The sequence below is a fragment of the Nuphar pumila genome, chromosome 13 (genome assembly GCF_984573655.1).
Source record: "Nuphar pumila chromosome 13, dmNupPumi1.hap1.1, whole genome shotgun sequence".
Classification (NCBI taxonomy): domain Eukaryota; kingdom Viridiplantae; phylum Streptophyta; class Magnoliopsida; order Nymphaeales; family Nymphaeaceae; genus Nuphar; species Nuphar pumila.
The window spans coordinates 67687476-67710842 of NC_143261.1; the positions used below are offsets into that span (position 1 = coordinate 67687476).

The 23367-nt window shown below is 39.3% G+C and overlaps 1 protein-coding gene across 5 annotated transcripts; it reads right to left on the minus strand.

The window, feature by feature from the left end:
• Nucleotides 1–7072: 7072 nt before the first annotated feature.
• LOC149818587 (uncharacterized) lies at nucleotides 7073–19807 on the minus strand. 5 transcript variants are annotated; one of them, XR_016427143.1, is made up of 5 exons: nucleotides 19158–19807; nucleotides 13956–14324; nucleotides 8266–12899; nucleotides 7877–7908; nucleotides 7073–7620 (listed from the first exon to the last, which is right to left on the minus strand). XR_016427143.1 is itself a non-coding variant. In XM_089984620.1 (4 exons), the coding sequence occupies exons 1-3, from the start codon at nucleotides 19272–19274 to the stop codon at nucleotides 8307–8309; spliced, it is 5079 nt and encodes a 1692-aa protein (XP_089840746.1). In that variant the 5' UTR covers nucleotides 19275–19807; the 3' UTR covers nucleotides 7073–7620; nucleotides 8266–8306. The 5 variants fall into 5 exon arrangements, 4 of the variants coding, with proteins under 4 accessions (XP_089840746.1, XP_089840745.1, XP_089840744.1 ...); XM_089984620.1 differs by lacking the exon at nucleotides 7877–7908; XM_089984619.1 differs by lacking the exon at nucleotides 7073–7620 and having other exon boundaries at nucleotides 7625–7908.
• Between the last annotated feature and the right edge of the window lie 3560 nt (nucleotides 19808–23367).

Genomic DNA, 23367 nt, shown 5'->3' on the forward strand with positions numbered 1-23367 from the left:
GATTGTTTTGAACTATTTAAATCCTACAACATAAGGCTTGCTACATACGCAAACTTTGCGGAACATTTTGGCGCGATAACGATGGAGGGCAGTTTTGTCCTTTTCACGAACTGACGATTCAGTTTTCTAGAAGGAGGGCATTTATATCCGTTCAAGGAAGAGGAAGCGAATGGCGGTAAAGGGTACTTAAGTCTTTGCTGCGGCACCAAATTATGATGCAATATGATGCGGACACACATGGGGATACATGCCGGTCTGCATCTTATACGCGGCGCTATTTGGAACCCACGAACATGAGATCTCAGTACCTGTTCGGGGGGGGGGGAGAGACATATAACCTGCTTCGAAGTTCAAGTATCCTTGTGACATAGCTTTATATAGATCAATTACTTATTTCTCTTTCTAAAGTTATAGTGGGGGTTTAGGATGAGCTTTTTGGTTTTAGAATTGTTATTGATTTGGTGTATAAGCTTGGTGCAGATTGATTCTTTTCTTTGTTCATGTTATAGTACTGTTTGCATGATAAAGATTTTTTTCTTCTTTTGTATGTCATTATAGGTGAAGACGTGAATAATTGTTTATGCACAAATGATATGATGAGTTTCAAACATGGACTTAAATTTAGATCCACTTGATCATAATGGCACTCATCAAATAAATAAAAAATAGTGTTACTTTTGCCAAAGTAAAGCTGCATTTGCCAACACAGAAAACGTGAAGAAGTTTGATTAACTCATGCATTTCACGTTAAGCCAAAACATACGTCTGCAAAAAGCATACTGTCATGATTGGTGTCACGTCTTTTTCTCCTTTTTTTTGCTTTTCGTTTCATTTGATTTGTCATGCTGATTAGTATACGTAGAGTTTTTGCTGACCATTAGTTCATAACATGACACATTAGGGGCTCGTTTGTTTGTCTCGGAAAGTGGGCGTTTTCTGCGGAAACTTATCGACGGGCTGATTGCAATGGAGCTGAAATCCAAGGAACAGATTTGGTGTGAACATAAACTTGGATTTGTGGTCTTCATCTCTCAGATCCATTTGGCCAAAGCATGGGGCACATTTGCAATGTCCCGTGAAAGTTGGGTTTCCACAAGTTCCTGCGATGGCAAATCACAATCACAGCATTTTTTCAAGTTTAATGAAAGTGGTAATTGGATTCTCACTTAAAAATGCTCTTCCCTTGAAACTTGAGAAAGTTGATCACAAAACGGACCTTCAAACCAGAAATCAGAACTTGAAACTTTCTCAATTGTAATGGCTTTCTCACGTCTGACAAAAGGCCAGTAAATAAACCGAGTGCAACTCGACTCAGTTTGCCTCACATGAAACTCATTCAAACTCATCAAATGAGATCGGCTCGCCAAGCTGGAAGCAACTTGTGTCGTATAAACGAGACGACTATGAATAGGCGTTCGGCTAGGCTTGGCCCATCTAGGCTTGTTTAGATAGTTTCTATATAGATTATGAATCTTACATGCCAAGAAACGAGACAGCTCAATTGGTTGACTGGGGTGTGCATCTCATATAGACAAGGGTCATTTTATTTTTAAAATGAACCAGCTCAGGTTTAGCTTGTCTAGCTCGAGCTCATAGCTCAGCTTACAAGAGATGAGCCCCAAAAGCATGCGTTCAGTTAATTAGTTCAGCTTGTTTACTAGTCTCTCTCTCTCTCTCTCTCTCTCTCTCTCTCTCTCTATATATATATATATATATATATATATATATATATATATATATATATATATATATATATAGAGAGAGAGAGAGAGAGAGAGAGAGAGATTCCTACCGAGATTTCAAAATGGGGTATGTGATAGAGCTTTACTGAGTATAAAATGCATATGGTATACGGAGACGTGATCAGAATCAAAGAATACTTGCCTAATATCACTCTATGATAACAGGCAACCAACCACCTACAATGACCCCCAAATTCCTGTCTCGTCAATGGCCATGGATCTCATGATTATGAAATGATTATTACAGCAAAATGCAATAGTGTTTCACGGAAAAGGCATCCCCACAACAACCAAACAAGATCTTTATTTTGGCCTTGAAGATCAGTTGATTATTTCATCACTCCCATTCCCCTATCTCCATTGATTTCAGAAGACCTCCTTTAGGGAACATTTGGAAGCAAAAAAAGTTCACATATTAGCTGATAATTTTACCTATCAGAAGTTTTGATAAGATAACTTTTTCAAATAAAATTTTTTCGTTTGTTTATGTAATATGAGAAAACTGAAGAGCGAAAATATGAGAAAAATAAGAGAGAAGTGGGGTCGACTAAAGTCAATAGACTAGAGAGAGAGAGAGAGTTGGTTGAACCACATACTCCTGAGAGAGAAATATAAATGGTAGCAGGTAGAAGAAATACGGAGGAAGCTCTTCTTGGGGCAACCCCTTGCAATAAGATGTGTTTTCAGCGAATAATTATTGAAAAATTTTCATATGACAAAAATGACACATTTCTTAAATTAAATGCCTCAATTTTCAAAATTCACTCCATGTTCAAATTTGCAAATGTTTAGGATGTTTTAACTTTGTACGAGCAAACCTCCTGAGATTTGCATGATATATCGGTACACTCTTCAGGTATTGCAAACTTACTAAAAGATATATTTGCACTTTTTTTTATAGACATCACGAAATTCTCATAACCAAATTTGCGAACCTCTTATAACTAAAACTTGCGTAACTTCATAAATACCATACTAAATTTGCATTTTAATGAAATTTTTTTATTTGTTTATGTAATATGAGTAAAAATAAAAACAAAAATGTGAGAAAAATAAAAGAGTAGGGTCGACTAAAGTCAGCTGACGAGACAAGAGAAAGAGAGAGAGAGAGAAATGGTCAACCACACCCATGAGAGAGACAAACCCATGGGTAGAAGGAAGATGAAAATGCAAAAAACTCTTATTGTGGCAACCCCATAGAATAAGATGTGTTGTCGGTGAATAGTTACTAAAAATGACTATGTTGTATGGCAAAAAATGACATGTTTTCTAAAATACTCCACAGTTTTCAAAATCTGTTCTATGTCCAAATTTACAAATGTCATACTTTTTTTTACGTTTTTACTCTTTGTACAAGTGAACCTCTTGAAATCTGTGCAATATATTAGTACACTCTGGAGGTATCGCAAACTCTTACTAAAATGTAGATTTGCACGTATGAACCTCATGAATTCGCATAACCAAATTTGCAAAGTTCTAGTAACTGAAACCTGCATAATTTCATAAATACCCTACTAAATTTGCATTTTTCAAATAAAATTTTTATCATTTGTCTATGTATTATGAGAAAATTGAAGAGCAAAAATGTGAAAAAATGAAAGAGAGCTAGGATCGACTAAAGTCATCAGACTCAAAAGAAAGAGAGAGAGAGAGAGGTGGTCGACTACACAGACCTGAAAATGGTAGTGGGTAGAAGGAAGATGAAGATAGAGAAAGTGCTTCTCGTAGCAACCCCAAGGAATAAAACATGTTGTTTGTGAATAATTATGAAAAACGATCCTATTGTATGACAAAAATGACACATTTCTTAAAATGCTTTGTCTAAATTTGCCAATAAATGACTTCTTTAGGACATTTTTACTCTTTGCACTAGAGAACTGCCTGAGATTCATGCGATATATCGGTACGCTCTTCAAGTATTACAAACTCTCACTAAAATATAGATTTGTATATTTTTTTTACAAACCTCACGAAGTTCGTATAACCAAATTTACAAACCTCCTGTAATTGAATTCCGCATAACTTCGTAAATACCCTATTACATTTACATACATGGTATAACATTCGCAAGATACCGTGTAAACCGTCTTTCTGTAATGATCCTCGAAGAGAAGCACAATAGTATGTGGTAATCTATGCATAAAACATGTTGCAAATTTCTATGAGTTCTTACTTTGAAATGACCGTTACAAGGTACTAAATTCAAATATATAGTACAACATTCACAAAATATCGTATGAATCTCCTTTCAGTAACTAATCCTCAAAGAGATTTGCAAATAATGGCGATCTACACATATAACATGAATTTCTGTAAAATTTACACTCTAAAAGGATCATAAAAAAAGGTACTAACTTTGCAAATAAGCCATTGTGAATATGATTTATATGCTCTTGACAAATTTGTGGATTTTTTGAAACATCGCAAAGATTGGAGGATACAATGTAAATTTTCTTTTTTTATGAATCTTTGTACCAACATTAAATGCGACCATTTTATTTTACAAATCAAATGTCTGCACACTAGAGTTATTTTTGCATAAATTAGAGTTTTCTATGGTCGCCAACATACTTTCCCCCAATAACAATTTTCGGTGACCTTTCCAAATGATTCATCACTATCACTTCATCATCTAGTTTTTCAGAATCATTGATGAAAAGTTTTTTGATAACCATATCTTTAACGGTTAAAACAATTACGATTTGAAATTGTGGCTTAAATCAATTAGTTTTTTCGAATATTGGCATGTGTTAGTTATTTTGTTAAAAAAACTACATTATTTTTATTTTTGCTTGAATGGTCAATTTTATTTTTTCTTTGATTAAATCATTCTGTAAAGGTTTATTTGTCTAACCAGTTATCTTAAATCATTTATTTTCTTAAAGATTCATACTCCAATGTGATTGTTTATATGTTGTGTACCTTGAATAACATGATTAAGAAAGTCTTTTTTTTCCTTGACTATTCAAGTTTTGCACAGTGAATAAACTATTTTGTTTATTTTTTCAATAATTGTTACCTGCTTGTTTAACTATATTTTTTGTTTCGTTATAAAAAAATTTAAATTTGTTTATTACAATACAACAATTGAGAACAGTGTTGTGAGAGGCGTACGCCTCAATACCTGAAGTGTACGCCTCATAGGCGAAGCCCACGCTCAAGGTATTGAGGCGTTGCATTGAGGCATTTTAGGCTTGAAACACACGCTTCACTCATGTGAAGCGCACGCCTCAAGTCGAAACGTGCTTCGCTTCTAAAGCGTATGCATCTGTGTAGTCCCTACAAACCGCCCATTTCCTGCCAAAATCCACCGCCGGGAACATTGACAAGCAAGTTGGCGCCGCAAAGCTGATGGCGAAGAGGGCAAGGATCCCGACGACGACAAGGATCGCGATGAAAACCGCCGAGGAAACCTCCCTTGCACTTGCACCGCCGAAGGAGCACCGCCGGAGTGTTCGGGTTAGGGAAGGGTCGGACGGGCAAAGTTGGGGGTTCTGGAGGAAGCTCTGGTCGAACGCCGCGGTGTCGAAGGCGCTGGGGATCTTTCCAGTGAGGGCATTGCCGGAGAAGTTGCGGAAGGTCGGCTTCAGTCTGCCGAGCTCCAACGGTATCTCGCCGGAGAGGTTGTTCTCCGAGAGGTCCAGACTATTTAGGGACGACAGGGAGGCGAGCGACGTGGGGATGTCGCCGTTGAGTTCATTGTGGCTCAAAATCTCAAATCCAGGATAGATGGCCCCTGCAACGAGCCGAACTCCGAGGGTATCTGGCCGGAGAATCGATTGCGGTCCTTCTAGGAGCCGGTGAGACAGAACTAGGCGAGGGAGCGAACGGTGCCAAAGACCGAGAGAGAGAGAGAGATGAGGATGCCCTAGGGGTCCGGGTCTCGGGGGGTGAAAATAGATCGGGTTCGATTGGACCCGATTGATCATGAAGCGTACGCTCCAACGCCTCAAGGCTTACGCCTCACTTCGTAACATGCTCAACGCCTCGCTTCGCCTCAGCGCATTTAACAACCTTGATTGAGAAGACCGTCTTTATGGGGTCAACACCCCTGCTAGTGTTGAAACATAACAGAAAAGTCAAAGAAGAAAAATTATACATTAAAAGATCATACCATGAAGTACCTAGGGCTTGCATCATGGCCGCAGTAAATGTAATCTCTCACTAATCAAAAACCAAAAAAAATGTGAATTTGGCATTTCAAAAAATGTGTCATTTTTTATCATACAATTCGGTCAATTTCCATTCAAAAAACATCATTTTTAGCATACAATCCGGCATTTTCCCGAATGGTTACCCAAATGCAAAAAGATAACTTTTATATAGGAAAAACTTATCTACCACCAAGGTGGAGGAATTTTTTCTATCAAAAAACAAGAAATTTAAAGACTTTTCAAAAAAAAAATCTCCTTTGGAACGGTTGAAAAAAGTTATTTCTTTCCTACTTGCATTTTTCTTATCATTTTCTCGCTTCCAAACGTGCCTTTAAGTAAATCATCACTGATAGCTTCTTATTGGTCCCTTTAGCCCTTACAGAGTCACTGTTTGGAACATCTGTGGCTTCAGGTCCTGTAAGGCGTCCGAACAAATATAAACCTCACCCCTGGCTTGTCTCTACACCAGTCATCCCTTACCTTCTAGAATACCTAGAAACTAACTGCACAACTACATGACTGATATACAAGCGGGATAACAGGTTTAACATGCTATCAACATTCTGCATCATTTCCCATGTGGTAAGCGGGGTCCTGTGCCAAGCTGAAGGCCCAGGTTCGAATCCCTCTGCCACATGGGGCTTAAGAGATATCCGGTAGGGGTCTGCCTAACCCCAGCTAGTCTATCAAAAAAGAAAAAGAAAAAAAAATTGTGCAACATCTTAACCACGCCTTCAGTTCGAATAATCAGTAAACCAACTTTAGGCAATGAAACATATGATAACACACATCATTAACTTGAATCTGAGACAAACATGTTCAAAGGACGGCCATTCAAAGCCGCAGATTCTGCCATACACATTATGGCATTTGCTTCACTTCCGATTGAAGATCTTTCCGCAATAAGCAGACCATGGAAGTCAGGAGATGCAACTCCCAATGGCAATCAGCAAAACATAGGCTCAAAATTAGAGTTGCCATGAAATACAATGACAAAAAAAAGACAGTTCCAGGATCTATAATTAACCAGAATCATAAGGACACAAATTTCTTGCTAAACCTGACTCATTTGCGAGCAAGTTTTAAGCAGAATTTGAAAATTATGAAGGATGATGAGTCATGCCCAAGCATAGGTACCCCCTGTTTAGGCAGTCATTCTACCTAATCTAATCCAGGTTTCACTCGAATTCTTTGCTACCGATTTATATACATTCTCATCAAAATACAACTTACAGCCATAAATTTAAGGCACTTTACAAAATGCGCATCCAAGCTCTACAAAAGATTCCTAGCGAATGTGAGTTAACTAATGACCTTGAACCTCATGAAAGTCTATCAGGACTTCTAACAAGAGCAAAGAGTCCACAGCTTTTTTTTATCATAGCATGCCTTTGGTTCACATAGCCTATCATCACATGTAAGCATAAAAATCTACCTGAGCCTACCACTAGAAGAACATATGAAAGAGCACGCATGCTAACGGAATACCTGCATCCCTGTCATCTGCATGCTTGCGCCCATCATGCACAAAGGAAAACACCACAGTGAGAGCATGCAATTACACTTTGCGATCGTGCTTGGTTCTCTCCGCCATTGATGACCGTGGGTGACAATGACCAGGATACTGCATGATCAGAGGGAGCAAAGCTTTTTACTGGTACAAAGCATGCTCGCCTGTCATCCACATCCACATCCACAGTAGAAAGCATGCAAATTACAAGGGTCTGCGACACATGCATCACAAATGCCTGTTAATAAATCAATAGTTAAAGTTCCAAAGCATGGCAGATTCATTCCTGTACATCTGTTTCATAGGCAAGTTTTTCTTGCTGTATATGGGGCAAATCTGTTGGACATGCAGCTGTTCAAACAGGTGGAAACCAAGCAGCATTACAAAACTATATGCACTAGGCTATGATAGGAGAATACCCTGGAATTTCCTGTTACAGTTCTTACAAAATGTTAGAAGAGGCCACTTACCAGTAATCTGATGGATTTCCAGCCATGAAATCCTGAAAAAAGAAATGCAGAAGAGAAAAATAAACAAGACAAAAGTTCCATGAAAGAAAAAGACAAGTTTAAATTAAAGGGAAAAGCCCTGAACCTCAACATTTACAGGAATTACATGTGAATTTGCCTCTAGTTCCCTCCAAACACCAATGGAGCATTTCTGAGTTTCTGTGTGTGTGTGTGTGTGTGTTTTGTGCACGTGCATGATCAGGTGCACATGCACAGGGAGAGAGAGAGAGAGAGATGCCTGGGCCTGCAATTTCTTACCACTGATCCTCGTGCACAAAGTTGAGAAACAGAAATACATGAACATGAGCCTTCAACAGCCAGGAAATTTTGGAAAAAGACTGACTGCATACCAGGCAATTGATCACGGCAAAAGGCATCCTTGGTATCTCCTCTACTGCCATGATGGTTGTCTATATCCAAATCTCTCTGCATCCCACCCACCTTCAGGCTCCTTCCTCTTCAGTGCAGCACCACCTGCAGTTTGGTATATCTTCACCTGCTCCTCTGTCAATGCCTGAGAATTGGCAACAGAGAGCTGCCTCACTGCAGCAAGCCTCTCATCTCTAGCATCTGTATCAATGTTGCCTGGACCAGCATTGAGATCAAGACCCTGTCTTGGCCACTTGCGACTGCTCTCTGCAACAGGGCCATCCAGCTGGCTTATCAAGTAAGGTCTACCATAAGGAGCTGAAACTGTGGCACCAAGACCCACTAGCTGAGATGGAACAGCTGGAAAGCATGGGCCCCCACCTGATGAAGATTCCATGTACGTTGAAGCTGCTGTGAAAGATGTCGATGCCAGAGGAAAACCACCTCCAAAAGGGAAACTGGGATACGGAAAAGCAGTTGCAGCAGGGAACGAGATAGCTGGGGAAGAAGACAGCACAGGCGTTCTGTACACATCAGCACCATAAGCAGCTGGACCACCTGACGCTGAACCCAAAATCCTCTGGACTCCAACAGCAGTGGCCATAATTGGGTAAGGCTGCTCTGCTCTATCTGACACAAATGGATGAATGGAAACCTGGGGATAGGAGCCACCATGAGGGAACCATGAGGAGGGATTTCCCAGTTCAGTGTTGATCCTTAGGTTGGCAACTGGCGGAAGGTATGAACTACCACCTTTGGGATGTGCATAACGGGGAGCTGGATCTGTACCAACTTCATCCAGGCCAGGTCCATTATTCAAATCAAAGTCCCTGGGAGTATGCTCTCCATTAGATAGTCCTCCAGAGGAAGATGAGGGCCTTGCTGATAATAGCGGGATCTCTAATTTCCATGTGGATGTTCCTACAGGTTGACCATTCTCTGGACCTTCTTCAGCTCGATTCAAATCAAAGTCAAGTCGGCCCGCACCACGAGCTGATGTGCAACTGAGTATTTCACTTGCCAAAGGATTCACACCTTGTTCGGATCCCGATTGTTGGGCAGCAGAACATTGAGAGGCCACGTCTTCCAACACTCTTTGATCAGGCACATTCAGATCAATATCCAACGGTGGACGCCCTTGCTTGTCAGAAGAGTCGGAGGATAGGACTTCAGAGACAGAGACAGGTGCTTCAGGAACCCTCCGTGGTTCTGCCCGCCTAAAAGCACTTGTGGCGGCTGATCCCTTCCAGCGAATATCTCCTTTGTTCCGCATCATATTGTCTGGTGGAACAAAGGACCCTTTTGCAGCAGCAGCTACAGTAATTGAAGCCGATATACCACTTGGTATTGTAGAAACAGAAAAAGGCATAGGACTTGGTTGATGTATGGCAGTAGAACTGACAGATACAGTTGCTACTGGTACTGGCTCATCTTGATTACCATCATCAGTAGGAAATCCTTCATTCAAATCGAAATCAATCCTCGAAGTTGGATCAGCCGCTGCAATACAATCTAAACCAGATGGTTCTGTGGCAGAAGCAGACACCATAGGAGCATCTGCTCCAGCAGACTTTGTGGAGACCTCTTCTGTTTCTTGGGCTGGAGTCAAGGATAATTTCTCACCCCGTTTTGATGCATCGTGCTGCTGATCAACCATAGCCGTTTTCTCTGATTTTTTCTCCTTTCCAATTTCATTCTCATTAACCACTGATGATTCACACACTCTTGCATCGGTTTTAACTTCGATAGAGTCAACCTGATCACAATTTTGCTCAACATTTTCACTACCATTCAGCACTTTCACACTTTCCAAAGCTTTGGCACTTTCAGGCTTTAATTTGTCAGTATCATCTAGACATGAGGTGATGCTGATACCAGGAAGAAAACCAGCACCTTCACCAACATTTTCACTAGCCACACAACTAGAAGCAACTGCAGGTCGCTTTTCTTCATTGGAGACCTCATGATCAATTCCCTCTACTTTTAAAGAGTTTTTGCTTACAGCATCTGTTTCCACAGGAGGTCTAGAGAGAGATTCTTCCACGATCTCTTTCTTGGCTGCATGATTTGAGCCATCATCAATAATTTCAGATCCATCACATAGAGGGCGATGTTGAATCTCTGACATTGCCATACTACCGTTTACAACCTTTTCATGCACAGTGTCTGCATTAACCTTTTCCAATGTTGATGGACTTTTTGGCTTCTTTTTCACATCAATAAAGCCATCCACATAACCTTCACTGTTGGTCGTTTTTCTTTTATCAGAACCTAGCTTACCTTCTGTGGTCACTGGGAATTCTGCTGCCATAGCAGGAGATGTTACACCACTGGCTATTTCATTAGACTCAGCAGGAAACCCATCAGCAGTCAGCTTCCCCTCAGACCTTGCACACAACTCTTCAGACTGATGCAATTCACCAGATCCAACAGTTTTATCATTTTTATCACTGCTAGGTTTACTGTCTACCAAACAGTAAGATGTAGCATGTTTGACCTCAAGGCCTTCCCTAACTTTTGAAGCAGCAGCAGCAGCATTTCCTTGCTTTTCAGAATCAGCATCTGCATTCTCATCTTGTTGACCTTGATCCTGGGTGTCGAGGTTGTTGTCATGTGAGGCCCTTGACTTACTATCCTTTTCATTATTTGAATCTTCCTGTAAAGGAGAATTTCTAACAGGGGATGCACTAGGAGACGCCAGGTCAGATTTTGATATTTCATCAGCCGCCACACTTGCAAGCAGGTTCATCCCAAGGTCATCACCACCTGATAAGGAAGCCGGGATTTCAGAGTACTTAACACAGCTCTCAATTAAAGCATTTATGGAGTTATAAGATGGATCATAAGACTTTGTGTATTTTGATTCAGGCACAAACATCCGCTTTTCATTTCCAGAAGATGAGCAGGTATTTTTTGACACGTCTAGGGCCTTGCCAATATCCTCAATATTCCTGCTCTGTTCCTCATCAAAAACCACCGCCGGAGATCGGTCGCCTTCATCCAACCCATTCAATCCATCTTTCACGTCATTACTTTGCCATGACTCATTGTTCACCTCAGGAGCTGTAGTGCCCCGGGAGGCATCAGATTTTCCCTTTAGTTTTCGCTCACCATGGTCACGTTTGTCAGACACCCCAGGTGAAGAAGCTATGCTGCCTATAACAGCAATGTCCTCAAAAGAACCTCCACTGACACTTTGTGCAGGACTTCGTCCAGGATTTGGAAGCCTAACAATTAGTCTCTGACTGTTAACATGATCCCCAAGGAGTGGATCAGCTGTTCTCTCGCCCGTCACTCCTAATTGTGATACTTTATCTGATGCCATGTTCCTATTAGCAGAACCCAACTTCCCTGAACCACTTTCCTTTTGGACACCAGAAGCACTAGATCCTAAGAACCCATTACTTGTTTTCCTGTGGCGAGATGAACTGCCTGATGTTTTGGTCATTGATCCAGCTGTAGAGCTCCTTGCGTCCTCCTTCCAAGCAGAACCAGCAATTTTGGCATGATCGCTTGAACAAGACTGACTATTGTTCTGTGATTGACTCGAGCTACTACTCTTTTCTTCCTTTATTGTTGGCAGAGGAAGATCAGATGTCCCACTAGTTACTGCCACTTTGCTGTATGAATCCTTCGGGCAACTTGTTGTTGATGCAGGCAGTGATAACTTAATGGAGCCTGGGGATGCTGATTTTAAAACAGAATCTCCATGGCCAAGCTTACTAGATGCTATTTTAGTTGCAGCTGGCTGTGAAATAGGGCTCTTCAGAACATCTGTCGATCCAGTACGTTTATTCCCACCATGAGAAACTTCAGAAAAACCAGATTTACCAGGCCAAGAGACTGCCTGACTTGATCCAGATTTTGCATCATTGCTCTTCATTTCCGCATCCACCCGCTTCTTCCACATGTCAACTAAACATTTTGCCTTCTTGTGGATCTCTAAGTTCTTATGACTACGCAAGTGATTCACAGATTTTCCTATATTACAAGACTGTAAAGCATGAAGATTGACAGGCAGCTTATCAAGAGCACGAAGCAATGCTAGGAGCAGGTCCTCAACACCTTTATCACCTTCCTTTGGACTGCTAGCATCACCAACCTTACCTTTATGTGCCTCCTGGAGCCAGTCATCCAGTACAGGCAATCCTCTTAATTGCACAAACCTGCCAAGGCAATCATATCTATCAGTGGCTGCAATAACATTTGCAAGCGTTATCCGCCCAGCCAAATCTATCTTTTTCTCAGGTCTATCCACTTGCATAAGTTGCACCAGTTTCTCAACACCTTCCAAATTTACAAGGCCACCTTCCTTGTCAATTATTTTTGCAACCTCTAACTTAATCATATTTTCTGATCTAGTATGACCAGATTCTCCGTCATCTGTTTTGGATGAGCGATCACGCTTAATGGGCTCTGAGCCCTGATCACCTCGTTCCCTCTTCTTTCCTTTAACTTGAGAAGGAAACAAGGTAGCACTATTTGATACGCTATCAGAACCAGATTTCAACTGCTGCGACGATGCTGGACCGTTCAAAGGTTTGGGAGAGCGACCTTCTGCATACATTTCTAGCCGTGTTTTGTCTAAAAGCTTATCTACTTCCTCCTGCCACTCCTACAAGAAAAAAGACAGCAAATGAGCAAGAATAAGACAGAAAAGAACAATTAATAAATTGAAGAAAATGACACCTAACAAATTACAAATAGAAGAAAATGGCACCTATCTTCCTGCAATGCAGAAGAATGGTCAAAGACCTGATGGGGATGATAGTGACAATGATGACCGGAAAAAAAAGGGAATCGGTATTCTTGTGATACAGACTTTCAGTACATTATGAACAGCCAACTAAACAAATCATGGGTTTTTCAAGATATGTGGAAAAGACCTAATATAGTAGCTAAAATCTTCAGCATCTGTTATGTTAGTGGTCGGTGAATAGAATATCAGCATGTTGCACCTATATGCAGAGCAACAGCTTCCACATAAAAATCATGGACTTCAGTGCCATATCAGCCTATAGTCACACCTCCTATTGCACCTCCAAGATCAACACCATCTCTCCAGGCACTTCTTAGTTCTCCCCAGCCAGGCCCATGCATTCCAGCAACTCTACTCCCTATGCAACAAAAATCCCACCTACATTCAATTTCTTTTGAAGAAAATTTTCAAGGTTGCTCAAGGTTTCTGGAACAGTGTTCAAACATAAACCATGCCCTGAGCCACCACAACCAACAGCGAACAAATGCTGCAACATGCCAGTCTGCCTTCAACCTCTGCTCATGACTCACACTATACTATTTTCAAGTACAGCCATCATATCATCCACAATGACAGTAGATTTCCAAATTTTAGAATGTTTTATTGCTATTAATTTTTATTATATGGTTTTCATGAAAACTGGTATCCAGCATAGTGATAATTTCACCAAGGTAATCAACTTCACATATCAAAGATAGTTAAGAGAAAACAGAGATTATTTCTGTCATCATAATGACAAAAATATTTTTATTATGCCACTGGTACATAAAAGGTTATATCCAATTAAATTCAGTAAATAAGATGAAAGACAAAAAAAAACTATCACGACATAATCAATCCAAGAAAATCTAAAAAACTAACCATCATAGTGCATCATAATGTCTGGAAGATGCATAACACTAGTTGACTTACATTTATGAAATCCTTATCAGTTAGCCACCATAAACATTTGTTTGTAGTGTCATACACTCGCCGACATACAAATGAGGATATGCCTGATGGAAGTTCAACACCTTCGCGAAGAAATGCAACTTTACATGGATGGAGTAGGAATGCAGTAGATATTTCATCCTTGTGAAATGAATAGAAGACTTCATTTGGTGCAGCATCAAACAAGGTTCCTTTAACAAGTTTCACATCAGCAGGTCGGTAAAGCCAATTCACACCAAGTTTAGGATGACTCTCCTTGCTTGTTGTCAACCAACGAATTATTCCAATAAAGGGTGGAGAACCTTCGGCTTGAAAGAGTGCACAATCACCAACACTAATCTTGCGACCATCCTGCAAATGTGATATTTTGAAAGAGAAAAATAAAGATCCAGAAATTAAGTGGACTTACAGAGACTTCAGACAAATACAAAATTTGAATGTGTAAAGTATTTGTCACACTCATGATACATGAGTGCATTAATAGAAGGACGTGCATTTGCCAAAAAAGAAAAAAGGGAAAAAGAAAATTAAACCTCAAAAGGGCATAACATGTGCAAGGCAAACTTCAACTCAGGCTTCTATCAGGAAGGCACTAAAAGTAAGTATTTTAGTGCCACAAATTTGAAGCAACAGGCTCTGTGTTACATCCATAAACTGTTTAGACACCTACATAAGCTGAAAGACACTTGATTTTTCTTGCAACTGAATTTGAGGCAAAAAGAGTCACATGCACTTTTCAAACTCAAATTACTAAAGTAGACCTCGTTATTTTTTGAAAAGTGTATTTGAACTTTTTGTTTTCCTCCAAAATAAGACTCACTTACCCCTAAAAGTAACTAAATTTTCTAAGATTTTATTGCTTTAAAGGGTGTTCCAGACACTTTGATCAGTTTAACTCTGCTAATGTTAATATAACTTGATTAAAGTTGGACAGACCCTAAAATATAAATTCAACTGGTAGCTTAATATAACCTCTGCCATCAGCAACTGTTTGAGGATGCCATTTTACCAACACTACAGGAATTTTGTCAAGTCAAAAACACAGAAATAAAAGGAGATGAACAGTTGCTGACAAGACCATAAGGAAAAATGTCATACCATTGAAACAAAAGGTTCTATAAAAGCCTTAAACAACCACAAATTCTTGATAGTTAAATGAAACTTGGAAATCTCAACAGCTTTATATTAATGTTTTTCCTAATATTAGCTCCGTTGCATCTATCACTGGAAGTTAATAATATAAGCCAAGCAAAATAAATAGGAAAACACAAATAGTGAACAACGGTTGGCATGAGTAATTCCTCGCCTTTCCAATAGCAATCAAGATGGACTAATATCAAACTGGAAAAAACACCATCACATCCACTCAAACAAGGTCAAGGTGCAATATGAATACGAGTAACAGACAGTAGTTAGTATGCATACCCAAACTGGAATTCTGAAGATCACAACTTCACTCTTCAAATGAAGCAAAAAATTGCATTCCTAGTGAAGTAATATCAATTGTAAACATCAACACATTTACAGGTCAATGGCCTTTTATCTATGTCACATGGGTGCGGGTGCAGGGGTGCGGCACTTTCAAAAAACTTGGGTGCGGGGGTGCAGCAAATCTCTCTCTCTCTCTCTCTCTCTCTCTCTCTCTCTCTCTCTCTCTCTCTCTCTCTCTCTCTATATATATATATATATATATATATATATATATATATATATATATATATATAAATAAAGTCCAAAAGTTGGACATAAATGACTCTGTGTGCATTGACCACACACAGGGTCAGGTTGACCGCACCGGGTGCCACACCCGCATAGCGTAGCATCAACGCGGGTGCGGCACCCAGTTGGCTGAGTCCCTGTGACGTAGCCTTTTATCATTTCTCTCTGTGGGTAAAGTGGCCCTTATCATACACTCCGTGTTAATAACGAAACAGCTCTTTGTTTACAGTACCAAACTTCAAAACATCAATCCATTAACTATCATATGAAAGAACTTAATACAAAAATTGATTTGCTTCACGGAAAAGAATAAAATTAAAAATTAAATATGATGTGGCTTACACTCATCATTTATGATGAAAATAATGATGATGAATAAGAGGATAATGAATGATGAACCTGGTCATGATGAAGTAGAATGATGATAATGACAAACTCTGAGAAATGACGAAGATGACAAGAGGAGAGAGCTAGATGGAAGACTATTAGATATTAATGAAGATAAAAATGAAGGCATACAGAGAGAGAGAGAGAGAACATTAGATATTAATGAAAATAAACTGATAGAACTTGATTTCATAAATTACAGTTGGCCACTTGTGCACCATGTTGAGAGACTAATATAAAGTGATTTTTAAGAAATAAACAAGCTCAAGCTCAGAAGAACAACATAACAGAAAAGAGTGCAAGTTAATTATATGCCTAGTTGCCTACAAAATCATGTTAATTACCTAGATATTGCTCATTTTCAACACTTTTTTTTTTACTTTTTAATTGTTTTTCATTTTTGCCAATGTTTTATGGTGATGAAAGCCTACTGTAAACTTAAAAATATACAGAAATATGCATCCCATGTTGTTTCTTTAATGTCACAGACGGTGTCTTTCGCACAATTGCCTAGATCAATGCAAAAAGTTACTTTTGTCATGTACATTAAAAGTTACTTCTGTAAAAAATCAAAAAAAATCAAAATCAAAATAAAAAAGTTACTTTTGTTAATTTACGTAGAGAACAAATATATGCACACTGAGCTTGTGCATTTGTTATTGCTAAAAGCTGGAATTGAAAAAATAAAAGGATAAAATGACAAAGTTTTGACCCACATGATCAAAAAGAAGGAAAGAAGCATACATTCATGTGAACTTTGATATCCAAACACTCAAATTCCACAAAATACATGATCATGGAACTCCAGGACTACCGAAAATATTAAACTAGCTAACCTGAGAATAGGTTTCAGAGCTTCAAGGCTGAACAAAAAGTGCCGCCCTTTTCGAAGAATGTAAACATATATGAATTAAAAATGAAATAAGTGGGCCCATTATGAAGGGGGGAAATTTGCTGAAGTTGAATCGACTACAAATACAAGAGGAATTGAACAAAGCATTAGAAAACAATGAAAATAGTGAAACCAAAAAATGTCACAAAGATATTATTGCATGATATAAACACCATTTGATGTAAGGACACCAAATATGGTTTCATTCTAGTAAACTCACAGGAGAAAAAACTTTGTAGGAAAAAGGGAACCTCCGAGCAGCAGCAACACCCCCCCTCCCCGCCACTTCTTTCTTCCCAACCCACCACCAAGAAGAAAAAAATGGCAAGTAGGAAGACAAACAATTACAAGCAACCTCATTGTAAAAAAATAGAAGCAAAGCACGGTTTGGATGAAAACAACAGAGCAAGCCGGATACAAATGTGTACACCCCCAAAGAAAACAAAATCACACTCAGCATTTCCACAATCTTTTCTAATGCTCCAGTGTAACATTGCAAGAGCCACACAAAGTTCCTGCATTACTGCCCAACTTCTTAGCACTCCTTGTCTAGCAACCAAGATGGAAGTTTTCTCCATAATTATTCAATAGAAAACAACCCAAGCATGCACTCAAGAAAGAAGCTGAGGTCACCAGACCACTTCACCGTGTTCTTTGTTGAGAAATTCATATCAGCAAATGTGATCAATTGAAACATGCAATCCTATCCCCAACAACCCACTGCAGAAGCAATAACAAATCTAAACTAAGAAAACAGATGGGCAAGAGAACAACCATGAACCTGCCAACTTCATGAAAAAACAAACCTTCAGAGACGCAATCATCCCAATTACGAAAAGCCAATAAAGAGGACAAAATTGGAACCTTACCGTTTTTAATCATAAAATCACGATATTTTTAAAGTATCACATTTTTCTAAAATTTAAAGAGCTTATCGTAATGTTAACATGCTTTTGAATTTTTCTTAGTGTTTTTGTTTGTTTGTTTTTAAAGTTAAATTCACTGAGGTTTACGATGTTTTCATTATGAACAATTTTTCCAATTCATTGCAAAGTTTTTCCTACTCAAGAAAGACAGACATGATTCTCTTTTCGTGAAGGACGGAGAAACCACCATCAGAGTAAAAGACCTAGCCGCGCTGGACTTAATTATGCCTGCCAAACTTATGGTCGCTTCCCCAAAGCAGCGTAAAACCGTAGCACACCCATCGCCCCAAGGGAATCCACCTTGCTTAGGCTTAACGTGCAAGGAGTTGATGCTCATGAGATTTGAACTCAGACCATCTGTTTAGTGATCTAGGCCCCATCCCACTATGCCAAACCCCCTCAGGAGAATGACATCGGAAAAATGAACTCTCTCTCTCTCTCTCTCTCTCTCTCTCTCTCTCTCTCTCTCTCTCTCTCTCTCTCTCTCTCTCTCTCTCTCTCTCTCTCTCTCAAACAAACACTAGATTTCAACCCCAGCTTTAAATTATTAGAGGACCTCAGATCCAAGCCAATCGAGTGAGGCCCTAATAATTTACCTTAACCAAATACTAAATTCTTAAAGAAACCTAGTGTTCCCTAAACCGAATGCAAGCTCATCAATAAACCTACGCTGCCTCTGCAAATTCATGAAAGTACCAGCTCCACGGGTTCAATAACCAGAAAAAGAAAATTGAAAAAGGATCCAAAATTGGATACGGATGATGATTCCGCACGCCCATGACCTAACTTTGCCGGACAGGACACAAGCTGAGCACATGAACAGAATGACCCTGCACTGCCTTCGCCAGTTCATGGAAACACCAGCTCCATGGATGTGATCACGATAAAGGATTGAAAAGGACAGCAATTCCACCAACTTTATGCCCTAATGTCATCGTAACAAACACAAATCGCAGGGATAGAACAATCATGCCTCACAGTGGCAAATTCAAGCAAACACAAGCGCCATCAACACAATCGCCCAATTAACAAAGACCAAAAGCGGCCGCAAGCAAAAGAAAACGACGATTCCGAACAAAGGAAACGTTTCCAATCACCTGATGTCCTAAAATGGCTAAATCAAAGGCTACAGCGGCCTTCACGAGAACTCGAAACCAAATATCCGGCGAAATCCACAGAAATCACAAAAGAGTAAATCGACATCGAAATTGAAACACCGAACAAAGTGAGGAAAACAAGATCTTTTTCTCTTGCTATTACCTTGCAGAAACAGGCCTCGTCCCAAGGAGAATAATTCCCTACCGTCGCAGCACGAGGAGGGACCGGCCACATGTGCCGCTTCCGCTTTCGATCCTCCTCACCTTCCCGCCCATGCATAGCCTTGCATCTTCTCCCAGGTGTTCCGCCGCGCCCTCTCTCCCACGGAGACACATCAATCCCGCCCCTCCTCCCGCTCAATCCGCCACTCCTAAACTCCTCGCATCCGCATCCGCCCTCAAAACCCTAGATCGGACGGCTCAAAACCGAAAGAAAACCCTTAATATCCACCCTCCGACGCGCAGAATCACGCCATCCCGAAGAGATCGAACCCTAGAACGCTAGAACCCCAAAAATTCCAGGAAATTTCCCCGCTTACAGTTAGGGCAAACGCGTCCCGGCCAGATCCGGTCCGATTCCCGCTGCTTTTCCTGCGAGCGCAGAGCCGGCGACTCCTTCGTCGTCCGATCTGCGATATAGACGGCTTGTAGCGAGCGATAAGGGAAAAAGCAATCGGCGGCCAAGAAAGTGAGAAATAAACAGAGAATGAGAGAAAATAAATAAAGAAGGAAGAGAGAAAGAAGGGAAGAGAAGTAAGAAAGAGAAACCCAGAGAAGGAAGAAAATAAGGGAAAACGTTTTTCGGGAGAAACGCCAGAAGACGGCAAAGGAGAGAAAAGAGGGGAGGGGGAAGGCGTACTTTGGGGTTGCACGATTTCCCGGGCAGTACGGGCAGCTCGGGCAGACAGGGAAGGTTAGAGCCACCACTCCTCACGGACAATCCCTGTACGCAGCGGGTATGTGCGCGCGTGTGCACGTGCACAACCCCTTTCTTTTACACGTGTATATATGTACGCATGTATGTATGTGAGCATGAATGGCGTTTATGACCCATAGTCATCGTCATAAATGGTATGCCCTTGTGATCGCGGCTTGCCTATTTCATAGATGTTGGGCAGTATAAATCATTCGGATTCCGGTTGGATATCTAACCAAATCTGATTCCATTTAGTTGGATTTAGTAACATTAGTAGTTGGATCTGGATTCAATATCAAAATTTGCATTAAAATTCAAGTCCAAATTAGACTATAAGCCGAATTAGAATATATGCAAATTTTGGATTGTAAGCTAGTTAGAACCGAATTGGACTTTAGCAGATTCTTGTCTAACTCTGTGTTCTAATTCAAATCTAATTAGGTTGGACTTGGTAATGCCTAGATTTGTTTTGGGTTGATCTATTTGCATATCCCTAAGAATGTAACTGTTTGAGTTTGATTGGATCCAAATGGATGGAGCTTAAATCTGGAGTCGGAAAAAAATCTGTAAATCTAGACCCAAATCCCCATTTATCCTAATTAGATGCATGTTTTCTGCAATCAGAATTGAATGTTGTTGGATTTGCAATTTGATCTTAATGAATACTATAATTGAAGTCAACTCTGTCATTAAAGGGGTTGAGATCATATTAAGGCCAATCTCAAACCATGATAAGCAAAAAAGAATCCACATCAATGACAACCAGCTGTAAAACTTTAACCACATCCTATGAATATGAGTCTTAAAAGGGCATTTGTTTCGCCCCCAAAACACGAGACAAGAATGAGATCAATCATCATAACTGAAATAAATGCTCGCCCCCGCACCACGGGGGGGGCTCCCCTTGTCTGATAGGAGCAGCTGGTGCGCGTCACCTTGTGTTGGGAGTTGCAGGTTCAAAACCAGTGGTACAATTGTATAACTGGTAGGGGTCTGCCTTATAACCCCAGCTTGCCTTCCAAAAAAAAATAGTGTCCCCCATGGGAGAACACCATTGGAGCTTCGGGATAGCACTTCCCCCATATGGAAGCAACAAACGTGCAATAATAGATTATGAATATATATAATTGAAGTCAAGTGGAATTGAGTTTGAATTTTAGATTTAAATGCAGTCTGGATCTTGTTGGATTCTAAATTTGATTTTAATGCTCATGTAATTGAAGTCAACTTCCAATCTCTAATCGTGATAAGCTAAAAGATCGCCATCAATGACCAGCTGTGAAACTTTATCCACATCCTATGAACATGAATCTTAAAGGGACATTTATTTCACCCCAAAACATGAGAAAACCCATACAAAAATGTGCACTCTCATCATAGCTAAACTAATGCCCCGGAAAACGCCATTGGAGCCCACATTTTTTAGTGTAAAACAGTCAGCTCCATCATCCCATGTGGTAGCACTTCACCATGCGGTCATGCTTTTCACAAGATAGCGGCTTCCCATGAGTGTAACAAAGGTGTCATAAGATGATATATATATATATATATATATATATATATATATATATATATATATATATATAGAGAGAGAGAGAGAGAGAGAGAAATGGGTAGGTGATAAATGAGTTTTCATGCTTTTTTTATTTTTAAATTCTGACTGCAGAGATGTGATCCATGTACTTGATTTTATAGGGATAAGCTCTTAAAGTGTTCAATTCCGACACATGGGTGGATTTTTATAAGGTTTGAAAAATCAATCTTTATAAAATTTTGAGGCTTCAAATATCATTTTTTTATAGAAAACACATTATCTATGTGTGGATTCCTCATAAATGGAACATGCCCAACAGATTATGGGTCAGAAGTGTAAAAAAAACAACGAAAGGTAGACAAACATATTTAGCAATTATCAATTTCGCACCTACCCATTTCTATGCATATGTACATGCAAAATGGGTTTTTCTGCTCTTTAGGTATTTTTTTCGCAGTTTTGACCCTATAAATGTGTTGGGAATGGTCAATTTACAAGGAATCCACACCTAGATCATGTGTTCTCGATGAAAAAAATGATATTTGGAACCTCAAAAATTTACAAAGATTTTGGACCATTGATTTTTTCAAATATTATAAAAATTCACCAGTGTATCGGAATCGAACACTTCAAGAGCTGATCCCTATAAAATCAAGTACATAGATCACATCTATATGCTCAGAATTTAAAAATAAAATGAAAAAAAAAACATTTAACACATTTCATTTAGCATATTTCATATAGTACGTACCTATTATTATATATATATATATATATATGGTAATGTTTTTGGTAATGGCGCCATTACATACAAATGAGTTTGGATCTCCGCTGCGCAAGTTGTTTTGGTACAAACTGACCTCATGGATTGATTTTGTACGCTCAAAATAATAGGAACTGATTTTTAGATCATGTTTTTCAATAAAAAACACTATTTTATGCCCTGATAATGTATCACACAATGTAGGGCATTGATTTTTAAAGTTTTTATAAGGTCCTGCTTATTTATCATAATCGGATGATTTAAGAGCCAACTCTCACTAAGTACAACACATTTGTAAAGTTAGTTTCATGAAAAGAAAAAAAAGGCATTTGTAGGTAATGACAGCAATAACATATAAAGGCGCATATATGCTAATGTTGTCATTACCTACAAATGCCTCTCTCGTTTTTGTGAAATTAACCTTATAATGCTATATATATATATATATATATATATATATATAGAGAGAGAGAGAGAGAGATCAAATTGGATTTGGATTTGGATTCAGACTAATAAAATTGGATGTGAAGTCAATCATTACTAAATCTGACTAAATGGATTTGGGTCACTCATAGGTGCATGGTGTAAACTTGGGATAACTAGGGAGTCAAGTCAGCTCGAAAACTTTTCATTTTGTGGTTTGATCTATTATCAGGCCCTTGCTTGAGATCATAGTTGCAAATTTCAAATTTTTCCCTATAGAAAATCTCATGATAAATTAAGAAAAAAAAAGTCAATGTTTTCTGAAAAATATCCAGAAACTATATATTTTCTAAAATAAATAAATAATGATAACAATAGAAAAAAATAGCAGAACTCAAAAATTTACAAAATATACATAAATATCATGTTAAAATTGTGATAAATTCATGATAAATAAACAAGATTGTGATTTCTATTGTTTTTTATCTTGAAGTTCACGATTTGTGAATTTCCCATGATAAATTTTGATATCTTGGCGATATTTGCCACCATGGATTGGAAGTTGATACATATTGCTCGGGTTGGACCCTAGTGATTGTGTGGGTTGGTCTCAAACTTGAGGTAGACTCATCATGTCTTGATCAGGGTATCTTGGATAATGGATTATCAGATCCAGGTAAGGATATGGGTCTGGAAGAATAGACCCAAGTCGGAGTTTGTTGTGCGAACAACTCTTT

Coding starts and splice junctions, on each gene's coding strand:
- LOC149818587 (XM_089984620.1), bottom strand. CDS start 19,274: ATGCATGGGCGGGAAGGTGAGGAGGATCGAAAGCGGAAGCGGCACATG. Junction 14,325..19,157: donor ACGAGGCCTGTTTCTGCAAG/GTAATAGCAAGA, acceptor TCACATTTGCAG/GATGGTCGCAAGATTAGTGT. Junction 12,900..13,955: donor CTGATAAGGATTTCATAAAT/GTAAGTCAACTA, acceptor TTTTTCTTGTAG/GAGTGGCAGGAGGAAGTAGA.